The 10,848-nt window shown below is 34.8% G+C and overlaps 4 protein-coding genes across 5 annotated transcripts; 2 read left to right on the forward strand and 2 right to left on the reverse strand.

The window, feature by feature from the left end:
- The first annotated feature begins 1,582 nt into the window (after positions 1 to 1,582).
- hoka (membrane protein hoka) lies at positions 1,583 to 2,253 on the forward strand. The gene is made up of 3 exons (XM_077441543.1): positions 1,583 to 1,685; positions 1,768 to 1,851; positions 1,950 to 2,253. Exons 1-3 carry the CDS (start codon positions 1,640 to 1,642, stop codon positions 2,108 to 2,110), a joined length of 291 nt encoding a protein of 96 aa, XP_077297669.1. The 5' UTR covers positions 1,583 to 1,639; the 3' UTR covers positions 2,111 to 2,253.
- A 14-nt stretch (positions 2,254 to 2,267) lies between these two features.
- On the reverse strand, positions 2,268 to 6,951 carry U2af50 (U2 small nuclear riboprotein auxiliary factor 50). Of its 2 annotated transcripts, none has more exons than XM_077441544.1 (10): positions 6,834 to 6,951; positions 6,327 to 6,618; positions 6,091 to 6,249; positions 5,870 to 6,000; positions 5,648 to 5,730; positions 3,970 to 4,092; positions 3,305 to 3,392; positions 3,071 to 3,230; positions 2,902 to 2,986; positions 2,268 to 2,809 (listed from the first exon to the last, which is right to left on the reverse strand). In XM_077441544.1, exons 1-10 carry the CDS (start codon positions 6,847 to 6,849, stop codon positions 2,678 to 2,680), a joined length of 1,269 nt encoding a protein of 422 aa, XP_077297670.1. In that variant the 5' UTR covers positions 6,850 to 6,951; the 3' UTR covers positions 2,268 to 2,677. The 2 variants fall into 2 exon arrangements, with proteins under 2 accessions (XP_077297670.1, XP_077297671.1); XM_077441545.1 differs by having other exon boundaries at positions 2,281 to 2,809; positions 3,071 to 3,221; positions 6,834 to 6,918.
- A 1,291-nt stretch (positions 6,952 to 8,242) lies between these two features.
- EMC5 (ER membrane protein complex subunit 5) lies at positions 8,243 to 8,926 on the forward strand. Its single transcript, XM_077441170.1, has 3 exons — positions 8,243 to 8,368; positions 8,511 to 8,563; positions 8,640 to 8,926. The coding sequence occupies exons 1-3, from the start codon at positions 8,287 to 8,289 to the stop codon at positions 8,859 to 8,861; spliced, it is 357 nt and encodes a 118-aa protein (XP_077297296.1). The 5' UTR covers positions 8,243 to 8,286; the 3' UTR covers positions 8,862 to 8,926.
- A 191-nt stretch (positions 8,927 to 9,117) lies between these two features.
- Positions 9,118 to 10,582, reverse strand: LOC143918719 (uncharacterized). The gene has a single exon (XM_077440735.1). It carries the CDS (start codon positions 10,554 to 10,556, stop codon positions 9,855 to 9,857), a length of 702 nt encoding a protein of 233 aa, XP_077296861.1. The 5' UTR covers positions 10,557 to 10,582; the 3' UTR covers positions 9,118 to 9,854.
- Positions 10,583 to 10,848: the final 266 nt, after the last annotated feature.

A 10,848-nucleotide genomic window follows, 5' to 3' on the forward strand; every position in this document is an offset into this window, starting at 1 on the left:
AAGCCTGCCGTGGCGTAAACGTGACGGTTGGTATGAATATACCCATACAAAATGCACTGTTACGTATACTAAACAGAGCCACCGAGTAATTGCGATCGGATTAGGCCGGGTAGCGTCTTGAGAGACCGTGTGACCGGGGTAAGTGGTTTTAAGGATTAGCGACAAGCTAAGTGCATGAAAGCTAAACAATGATTGCACTTCTCATACCGTGGGAATACATATCCGAATACGTGACTATACAGTAGGTAAACAGATTAGACGTCCTGAGAGATCTACCTCTTATAAGGCGGTACGTAGGCGATATCATGTCATTCTGGACGGAGCGCTGTCAGTGCGTATATCTCCTGAATCATCAATAAATGCTGAACGATAGCTTAGCAGGAGCTGTAATGTGTGTGTATAAATGCTGGGTGACCAGTGGCTGTGGTACGGCCGGCCGGATACCTGCTGAAGTCGGTACGTGCTGACTAGGTATTAACAGACCTTTAATGGTGGGTTTTATTTTGAGAAATGTATTACTTTTTGGTTGGTATCAATACAAGGTTGGTATGATATTGATAGACAATTTCATACAACAGGAATTGCTATTTATTCTGGCGAATGAACGTCAGGTTTGGTTCGGTGATTATTAGTCAAATGTGAACCGGTCACAGGACAACCGGTCACACGTGATCACCCGTCACACTGGGCACACCCTAAAACTGATCACACCCGAAAATTGGTCACATCCAAAAATTAAAAATTGGTTGAATTCTTGGGTGTGACCAGTTTTTTTGTGACTAATTTTCGGGTGTTACCAGTTTTCTCGTGACCAGTTTTAGGGTGTGACCAGTTTTAATGTGACGGATGATCACTTGTGACCGATCTAGAGCGACTGGTTGTCCTGTGACTGGTTCACATATGACTAGTAGTCCGTTTACCGTCAGGTTTTTATGCTGATATTTGATAATTTGACTATTTTGTTAATAAAATACTAGCCGAAAACGGATTTATATAGTTACCGAAATTGATTAAATATTTATTTAATATCGTTATTATTATTTATGAGTAAATTCAAATCATCAATAATACAAAAAACCCAAAATATACCTAAATTGCAACTCATCTATTTGACTGGCATTTTTTTTATTTGAAAACAGAACAAAATTCATTTTGTTTAATCAGCAGAAAATTACCATTGAAGATGTGTAATTTACGATGATTCATCAATCAAATATAAGCCCACTTCAAGAACAATGAAGTCGACCAATAAAGCTCTCAACATGAAGCCCCCCCCCCAACAAAAACAGACTGAGACTGAAGACGGATGCTAAACAATCTGATTAAAAATCTGCAAAATTACTGATTTTCTAATCATATCAATTAATAAATTGTTACACAATTTTTCTTATTAACTTAAATATGATGAAACCAAAATCATTTATTCTTAGAAAAGATAAGTTATTAACGGCATTGTTTTTTTTAACATTCATCGATTTCTATGATTCATCATACACTCCTAAAATTCTTATCAGGATGAATGTTCCTAATCTTATCAAACGCTATAATAATTTTGATAAGATAGTACTATTTCGACGTTACCATAGACGTTACCTGTAGCCTCAGTGGACAAGTTTCCTTTGGATATTTTTAAAAAGAAATGGCAGCTAAACGATCCTTCCTGTTCTATTTGACAGTAATTCTAGGTAACAAAATCGGTTAAAACCCATTTCATCAAATATTGAACACACTGAATTTCTGTAGTTATTTCACATCTAATTATTTCAGTTGTAATAAGCATATTCGTCCAAGAGACAGAGGCAAGGAGGAAGATACTTCGGGGGCGAAAGACTGTGACTAAAACTTATGCCCGTAAGATACTGTCAATATTTCACCCTAAATACTGCTTATATTTAATTTTAGGAATGATTGATAAATAAAATTATAATATTTTTCTTTTCAATCGATAGGAGGTAATGCAGTACCAGCATGGGCTGTGACATTGATGGTCGGCATAGCGATGATTATTTTTGGTGGAATATTATACGGAATTATGAGAAAAGTTGTGTTAGGAGATAATTCCGATCCTGGCCGGGTAACTTACTCTCCAACTATGACAAGTGAACCGTAGCTTTTTTACAAATCAGAGCTGGCGATTAAGCTGTTCAAAATTATCTAAGCAGCAACATTGTTGAAATCATTTTTTTTTACCAATATATTACTTATATATTATAGAATATATTATAGAATACGCATTAAATCTTATTAACAATGCCTAATAAAAAAAATTAAAAATTTTTTGTAATTATTACTCAAAACTCCTTACTAAATACATACATAATGTATAATATTTATAAGCAAGAGAAAAAAACACATTTACATACATGTCCAGTTTATTGACAAAATTGTGTAAATATTAATGAAAACATTCATTCTCTGGAAATGAACGAATTACATTACATCAAGTTGAAATATAATCAAAATTTACATTATAAAAGTTACTAATTTCCCTTTGAAAATGGGTTTTAGTGCTTAAGTTTTAGTGAAATATAAAATCATTGTGTATTCACAAAGAAACGTCAAGGAAATTATTTAAATCAATTCATATATGTATTGTTTTCATTACACCTCATCATTCTGCGTTTAAATTGCAAGTGCAATGAAATAATTTATACAAATAAGTTATGAGAAAATTTGTTCAAAATTCACGTCGATGGTATTTATCTGGATCGAAGTATGAAGTGACCACTACTCGGTGGCTGAATTTACGCCCTGTGAGTGTCTGTTGAGCTTTCTGACAATCGGTGACTGAATTAAACTCGACAAATACCTGTAAAATTAAATGAATTTATTAAGAGACACTTTAGATCAAATATTATACATTATAAAGGCGGCACATTCTACAAATAACAAAGTATTAACCTTTCCACAGCCAGGTACTTCAATGCCTTCAATTGGTCTAGGTATCTCAATACTGCGTACACACCCATACTTATTACATTCCTCTCTGAAATTGTAAAAATGATGATTAAATTTGAAAATGATAAAAGTTTTTGAATAACATACAAATAATGCATAGTATATAGAGTACCGGATGTCTTCAAGTATATCTTCATATTCATCTTCATCTCGTAATTCTTCAGGCGTTACCATATTGAGAAGGCACAATACTTCAGTAGGGGGACCGGCACTTCCCAATGACAATCCCGGTACTTGAAGTTGTACAGGTGCTGCGCCAGCCACTAACATTGCTATAAATGAAATAAAACGAAATTTACAATATATCTAAAATAAACACATTTAGCTACATTTGCCATTGTCCAACCTATAGAAGAGTTCTTTGCACCAACACTAGCACGTTGAACAATGAGTTTCTTGTCACCCAGCTGCATTCCATTTAATCCAGCAATTGCCTATAAAAATGAAAATATAAATGAATAAACGGACGAATTATTAAATACACTTACTAAACTAAAGTGGAGTGTTCGAAAACAAACTATAAAAGGTATGAACACAAACTGATGAAATAAAATATAAAAAATATGCTATGGAATCGGAATCGTAAAACAATAGCTCCTTTTTATTATTTTCTTTAACTTTACTTTATTGAAGTAAATCCACTAATCAATGGAAAATTAAATTACAATAAAAATAAAATCGTTTGATTGCACGTATTTTGATGTGTTGTGTTATTTTGAGTGGCCGAAAACCGTTCAAGTCAGAGTCGGAGTCGGTAAATTTTGAAGCGACTCCATAGCCTTGATTTGAAAGCAAGATTTATCATATAATGATTTAAGCAATCATAATATTTGTACTGAAACCTTCACAGCTCTATATTATTAAAATGCAAATGCAATTTTTGATTAAAAGTAAAATGCCTAATCGTAAAACTGATTTGTTAAACCGAACATTCCATTTATAAAAACTGAATAATCTGAATTACATTTTGGATATCACAAGATTGTGTAATTTGTTATAAAGTATAATTACCTGATCAGTCATTGCAATATCAACATATTCAGCAAAAGCATAACCTTTACTGAGACCAGTAGAAGAATCCTTGACAAGATTAAACGCTCTCAGCTGACCGAATGACATTAACAATTCCTTCACCTATACACACAAAAACAGAAACAATGCATAAGTATTGCGTAATAAAAAATATGTAATATTGTTTCATACAGATCATTTTCAACTAACAAATCTCATATAATAAAATTAACCAAATTACAAACACTTACTTAAGAATCACGATAATGTTAAAAGAAAATCACTTGTATGTTTGAATCATAAACATTAGCATGAGTGCTCTACTGTAATATGTATGTGATTTTATAACAAATGTTACTTAAAATTGTAAAAAGAAATTCGTATTTAAAACTCTCAATTTAATACATCAAGTACAATGGAATTTAAGAGCAAAATAATAAAATGGAGACATTTCCAAATTTTGTAAATATGTATATGGACATTTCGCATACATCCTCAAACACACAAAATGCATATAATTTTGATGTAAAAAAAAATCAGAAATTAAATTAAAAAGAAAATAGTTGTTATTGAAAAAAACAAAGTAAAATAAATCTGTTGGAGCAAAACTATGGCTACTAACCTCATTAAGAAAAATTATATCGGTCAAATTTAAAAAATATATCCCATTCAAATTATTTTTATAATTGAATAAACAAAAACGTTTGTATACAGAACGATTGAAAAGATCTGGTAACGAAATGAAAGGAGACAGGACATTGTTAAATTATTTCTCATTCAAATACCTGCAGGTAACGCAAAAGTAAAATGAGTTGAAAATGTCAGACTTGCCTTGTCGCCCGTTGTTTGGCTCATTCACCTCATTCAGAATGTTTATGTGAGAATGAGTGACTATTGTTACACAGGCCACGATATTGCCAAATCTAAGCTAAGGAGGGCAGAAAGCACACGGAATCAGTCAGATACATTTTAAGAACGGAAAGCCGCGTGCGTGGTCTTATACGGTTTGAAGCTAAAAATAGGATATTGTAATTCAGAACAGGACATTCTGGCAAGATATAAATCCCGTTCCCTAGCTAAAAGAAAAAAACCGGAATATAAGCTCCACCTAAATACTGTTGAGCTGAACTAGCCCTGTAAGGAAATAATTATATCCTGAAAGGAAAAAGGTTGTTTTATGATAACAAAGGCTAAACAAAGCCGTGTAATCAAACATGTGAGCGCAGACCACCTAGCTGTAATTACAAACATTTGACAAGTGACAAGTCGAAGGCTGTTAAGACAGCATGTTTCAATAAGACTCACGCTAGAAAAAAAAACATGTCGATAAAGGCAAAACATGTTCCAACTTTAGAAGCTAAAAAAAAACCTATGAAAACATTGTGCACTGTGATCAACCATATTCGCGAAGAATTTTCAAAGCTGAAAAGCTGTTTTTCATGAACATTAAAAAATTTAAATACAAATATGACAAAGAATGGGAATGAAAACAATTAATTTTTATTATTATCATGTATCTCAAAAGATTCAATCAACGATATTTTACATATTCTATTAAATTGTATCATAGTTTTTGAATTCATGCCCATCAAGCTAAACACGGGACACATAAAAAGCTTATTTTTTTTAATAGAAAATTTATTTTTCGCGGGGACCTTTTTATTATGTTCATAAATACCTGATCTTCATTGAGGTAGTTCGGCAAACCTCCAATGAATATCTTATGTGGAGAATCTGGTACGACTGTACTTATGACACCAGCTGCAATAAAAATATTCAATCAAAAACTTGTAACAATAACACAGTACACATAACGAAATTCCATTAGATCAATCCTCTTAGAAAGCACCAGATCAGTTCTGCGAATCAGATGCATGCAGTAAATAAGTAAAATATTCACCTGGCACATTAACTGATGGGTTTTCTGTTCCAGGCATCGGTTGATAATCATGTGGACGACGTATTTTGAGACTCTGACCTTTAAAATTAATTCCATCAAATGCCATTGCTTGAGTAGTTTCATCAATAGACCTGATATATATCAAAAATCACAAAATAAATAAATATTTATAATAATCTAGACAGGAATACACAAAAACGAATACATAAACTAAAATATACCTAAATTCTATAAAAGCGAAATTCTTATCCAAGTTGATTTGACACGCCAAAACAGGATTTCCAGCAGCTTGAGCCAGTCCCGACAAATGCATCTGTTGATTGAAAAACTCCATAGTTTCTTCCTCTGTAACTCCAAATGGAATATTTCCCACGTACAATCTACAAAATTACACAACAATCGTTCATCGAAAATCGTCCAAATTCAGACATTTTAAACAGAAATTTAAATGCGAAACCTTCTAGCTTGTCTTGTAATAGTAGAGCCAACGACGGGCACGGCTGCTTGTGGAGTATCGGCAACTATATTAGCAGGAATTTGTCCGGCGGCTTGCATAGCCTTGTACTGTAGTGGTGTGATGTGTTCGAAGCCTGGTGGGGGAACATCCCAATAGAGAGAAGCCTTGCGACGGCGAGATCTGGTATTTCGACCGCTAGGTGAGCGGGATCGACTACGCTTACGGTCACGTCGATCACGGCTCCGGGACCTGGACCTCCTCCTCTCGCGGGAACGCGACCTTCGACGACGTTCTATAAACATAATATAAAAATCATTAAATTACAATCCCCACGGTGGAATCGACAGTTTCAACAAGGTCGATACACTGGCTAGATGCCATCGTAAATTGCCGCTCAAAAATTAGGCAAACGCAAATTTTTGGCGTGAATATAGATTCGGATTACTCAAATGAGTCTTTTAACATATAAAAGAGTGCTAAGATATGTTTTATAATGAGATTATGCACCTTTGTCTTCGCCCATGACAGCCGCCTTGCTCGAACGAACGAAACGCACGACGCCGGCTGCTGCTGATTAAACACCGAATTTTACGACCATTGTCATTAATTTATCAGAAAATAATGCATTTCAATTAAAGCTCTTTCTTTTCACTATTTCATGGCTACAAATGTTTTTAAATGAGAGCATATTTTAAATACCATATTAAGTGACTTTCAAAATTTTTCAATTCTTTAAATTTCTTAATTAAAAAATAAAATTTTAAGCACAAATGCTCATATTTACAAAGTTTTTATTAGTTTTTTTTAATCTGTTCGATTCTAGTTTTTTCATAGAAATGCCTTAAAAAATTGTTTTTTCAAAAAGATTCATTAATTTCAACGTTATCAATCATTAACTTGTACACTTGCTTTGTGAACATTAATGGAAATAATAATTTCCCTTATTAAAAACACTAGTAATAAACGATCCTAAGCTTCGATATAATTTCAAGGGGTTTGGTGCGATCGAAAAGCGCCAGACAGATTGAACCACAGATTAACTGGATGGCTGCTTTAAACGCAATTCTCGACTTCACGAATGAAAAGTTGCACATCAGATGATGAGTAACCTTTCGATGTGCACAGATGCAATTATTAAAATTGAATTGGATCATTCTGGCGAGTTTTTAATGATTTAATAAGGAAAAATTCGGAACTAAAGTATGAGAAGCACAGATCGTATACAGGGTAGGTATGTCGGGACTTCGGGTAGATTTAGCTTAGTGTAAGTGCGAGCAGTGCGCACGCATAAGGTACACGTGTCGTTAATCTGTGGTTCAGTCTGTCTGGCGCTTTTCGATCGTTTGCACCGCATCGAATTTCAAGTCTCCATGCCAAATACTTACCAAATGTTATACAGTTAATACGAATTGTGATTTTAATGTTGTCAAATTCAAAACAGCTTATCACAATACTTAACGTATTATACGCGTTAAATTGTTAATAATATTGATATTGTAGTATGCTCCAATGCGTCATTCTTGCTCCTTTCAACAATATAATTTGTAATGCTAGAGATACTCTCTGATTTCTTCCATTCCGTCCAGAAAACTTATGCATTTCTACAAAATGAACAATAAATTGATAACATTCTTTGTGTAATGAAAAAAAACAACAATTTATTAATTTGTGTGTCTGAATCTTACAGTTGTGATAGACAAAGTGCACTTTTTTTTATTTGATTTTGGATATCACTTTTGATTTGATAGACAAACCCAGATTTTTTTTTTCACTTCTTTAGAAATATATTAATACGTTACAATTAGGCTTTGCTTTAAAACTCCTAAAATCATTTTCAAAAAACACTAGACACTTCTATAGTGAAAACTAGAGATAGCTGATAAATGTTGGTATATAGGCCAATAAAACGAGTGAGTGCCCTAATGCACTGTCAGTCGAGGAAATTAACTTTCCGTTCAGAATGGTTGTCTTTACGCTGCATAAATGCGCTCTCATTTTAGGATTTATTTCCTTTTTTCATGCGGCGTATTCAGCGGCTCAACGTGAGATATATGTCTATTATCATCTTGTTTAATTTTTGCTTTTATATTGCTATGCGTTTCGATAAATCGATAAATTTGACATACGTATTGATACAGGATGTATTTTATTCGTTTAAAATTCTTAATTGAACGTCATTTTCAGATCGCTCATATCTTAGGATCACAGAGCAAGAGTTCACCGTTTTGCCTACAGATGTATGTATCCTATTTAAAGATTAATTTCTGTATAAACTATTTGTACCTACATTTAGAGTTGTCTTTTTTTTATTAGATATTTATGCAAGGATTCATAAGCTTGTATGTAATCATGTATGGAGTACTTCACGTAGCTGGAGAATTCACCGAAATTCGTTCAACTGTCGGCCTCGAGAAGAGAACTTGGGAAGATCAAAGAAACATTCCTTCATTCTACGTTTTCAATCACAGAGGTCGGATATTCAATCCAAATTACAGTCCACAGCCACTTAAATCAGATCTAGAAGACTTGGAATAAATTATTCATAATTAATTATTTATTGTTGTTTTATATATTAAATCGAAATATATATATACATAATAAATTTCTTGAAAATTTTATTTAAAAAAATATATCTCCCGTGCTGTATGGAAAAATTCATCTATAATTTGAATTTGGAATCTTAATTCGATTTAGACTGAATTTTAGAATCAACTTAATTAAAAATCATCACAGATATAACATGGGAAAAATGGGAATGGCAGAAACAGAAAACGCAATTTTTTTTAAATCTTATATTTTATAAACTTACATATTTTTTCATATCGTCATAAAAAACAATACAAACACCTAACTTAAATATAAAAATAAATGTATAATGATACATTATCCAATTAAATTATTTACAAACTCTTATTCCACAGGCTCGACACAAAATAAATTTTCAGAGTTGCTCATCCAATATTTCAACCTCAATACCTGCTTGGACACAACACTATATAATCCCCCAAGCATCTTATGCCTAATCTCCAAATGTGATAAACAACCTGAATGCGAATGTATAGTTGGTTGTGCTCGTCATTGTCACATTTGATCAATAAACCGAGCGAGCCAATATTCCATTGAATATTCGCCAAAGTTGCTCAGAGTTCTGAGACCCGGCATAAAAAATATCGCAAATGCAAAAATTATCACAATATTTATAAGCAAATTTGAAGATCATTTATTTTATTTTTTACACATTGTCAGTATGTATGAGAGATTGCTGTATAAAACCTTACTTCAATTATATCACATGTATTATCCAGAAAAAATATTCATTGGTTTGTAAAAGCAGGTATTTTAACATTCTGATCTGGTATGATTCAAGCAATCGAAAAAATTAAAAATACAATGAAACTGGAATTTGTTTAAATTTACAATCTGCGTTATGATCTTATTAACATTTTCTTGAAAGTTTTTTAATTAAAAAAGTGCACTATAAAGGAAGTATTTAAAGTTTTCTGTATTAAAAGCATAGTGGAATTTGAGTTATCGGCTCCAGCCGCCGCCACCGCCTCCACCCCGACCGCCACCTCTTCCCCCGAAGCCTCCTCCTCGACCACCGCCACCGCCTCTTCCTCCGAAACCTCCTCGGCCACCACCTCCGCCTCCACCACGTCCTCTGAATCCTCCTCCTCCACCGCCTCTTCCGAAACCTCCTCCTCCTCGGCCGCCTCCCCCGCCTCTTCCTCCTCCACCCCGACCTCTTCCGCGTCCACCTCCTCCACCGCCTCTACCAGAACCCGGAGGTTGCGGCAAGAAACGCTTCAGAGGCAACAATTTAGCTGGGTCAATGAATAGCTCCTGCTTGTCTTTGAAGCTCTTCGCTTTAATGTTTTCACTCAACTTGATGGAAACGTAGTAGTCTCGCACGTTGCCGAAGATCTCGTCGATTTTACCAATCTGCTCCTTGTTTTCGAGGTAAATAGGAGCGTTGAAGTACGGCACGTCCTCGATGTTGACTTTGCAGACAAGGTCGTCTTGCACGGTGTAGGCGTAGTTTCCGAGCGGGATCACCTGCTCGGGGGGTCCTTGTTCGTACCCGCCGCGGCCGCCCCCGCCACCCCCTCGGTAGCCTCCGCCCCCTCCTCGGCCCCCGTAGCCGCCGCCGCCCCCGCCTCCGCCTCCTCGACCGCCCCCGTAGCCTCGGCCACCGCCGCCTCCGCCGCCACCACCGCGTCCTCGATACATGACGATCTGTCAGCCGCCGGCGTCACAACCTCAAAATTGACACGTGCGAACTGCCGAGCTGCGAGCAACAAGACAACAACCGAGCGCAGTCCAAATTGTAACATGTACGACCAGGTTCCCAAATCAAAATTTTATTGGAAACATTAATAGCTATTATATTTTCAATGTGATGCGAGGACGGTTGCTTTAAATCACTGTTATTATTTCATCAAAAAGAAAAATAAACTAATAAAAATTCATAATGAGGCTCTTTATTCAATTTTCAGATGATAGGATTTTTGAAACAGATTCG

Source organism: Arctopsyche grandis, chromosome 11, assembly GCF_051622035.1.
Source record: "Arctopsyche grandis isolate Sample6627 chromosome 11, ASM5162203v2, whole genome shotgun sequence".
Classification (NCBI taxonomy): Eukaryota; Metazoa; Arthropoda; class Insecta; order Trichoptera; family Hydropsychidae; genus Arctopsyche; species Arctopsyche grandis.

What these genes read in the sequence shown, in the direction of transcription:
- hoka (XM_077441543.1), top strand. Translation starts at nt 1,640, where the DNA reads ATGGCAGCTAAACGATCCTTCCTGTTCTATTTGACAGTAATTCTAG. An exon ending in CTATTTGACAGTAATTCTAG is followed by an intron (nt 1,686 to 1,767) that starts GTAACAAAATCG and finishes TAATTATTTCAG; the next exon opens with TTGTAATAAGCATATTCGTC. An exon ending in TGTGACTAAAACTTATGCCC is followed by an intron (nt 1,852 to 1,949) that starts GTAAGATACTGT and finishes TTCAATCGATAG; the next exon opens with GAGGTAATGCAGTACCAGCA.
- U2af50 (XM_077441544.1), bottom strand. An exon ending in ACTACCTCAATGAAGATCAG is followed by an intron (nt 4,093 to 5,647) that starts GTATTTATGAAC and finishes TTGTGTGTATAG; the next exon opens with GTGAAGGAATTGTTAATGTC. An exon ending in AAGTACCTGGCTGTGGAAAG is followed by an intron (nt 2,810 to 2,901) that starts GTTAATACTTTG and finishes TTAATTTTACAG; the next exon opens with GTATTTGTCGAGTTTAATTC.
- EMC5 (XM_077441170.1), top strand. Translation starts at nt 8,287, where the DNA reads ATGGTTGTCTTTACGCTGCATAAATGCGCTCTCATTTTAGGATTTATT. An exon ending in GGCGTATTCAGCGGCTCAAC is followed by an intron (nt 8,369 to 8,510) that starts GTGAGATATATG and finishes CGTCATTTTCAG; the next exon opens with ATCGCTCATATCTTAGGATC. An exon ending in TCACCGTTTTGCCTACAGAT is followed by an intron (nt 8,564 to 8,639) that starts GTATGTATCCTA and finishes TTTTTTTATTAG; the next exon opens with ATATTTATGCAAGGATTCAT.
- LOC143918719 (XM_077440735.1), bottom strand. Translation starts at nt 10,556, where the DNA reads ATGTATCGAGGACGCGGTGGTGGCGGCGGAGGCGGCGGTGGCCGAGGC.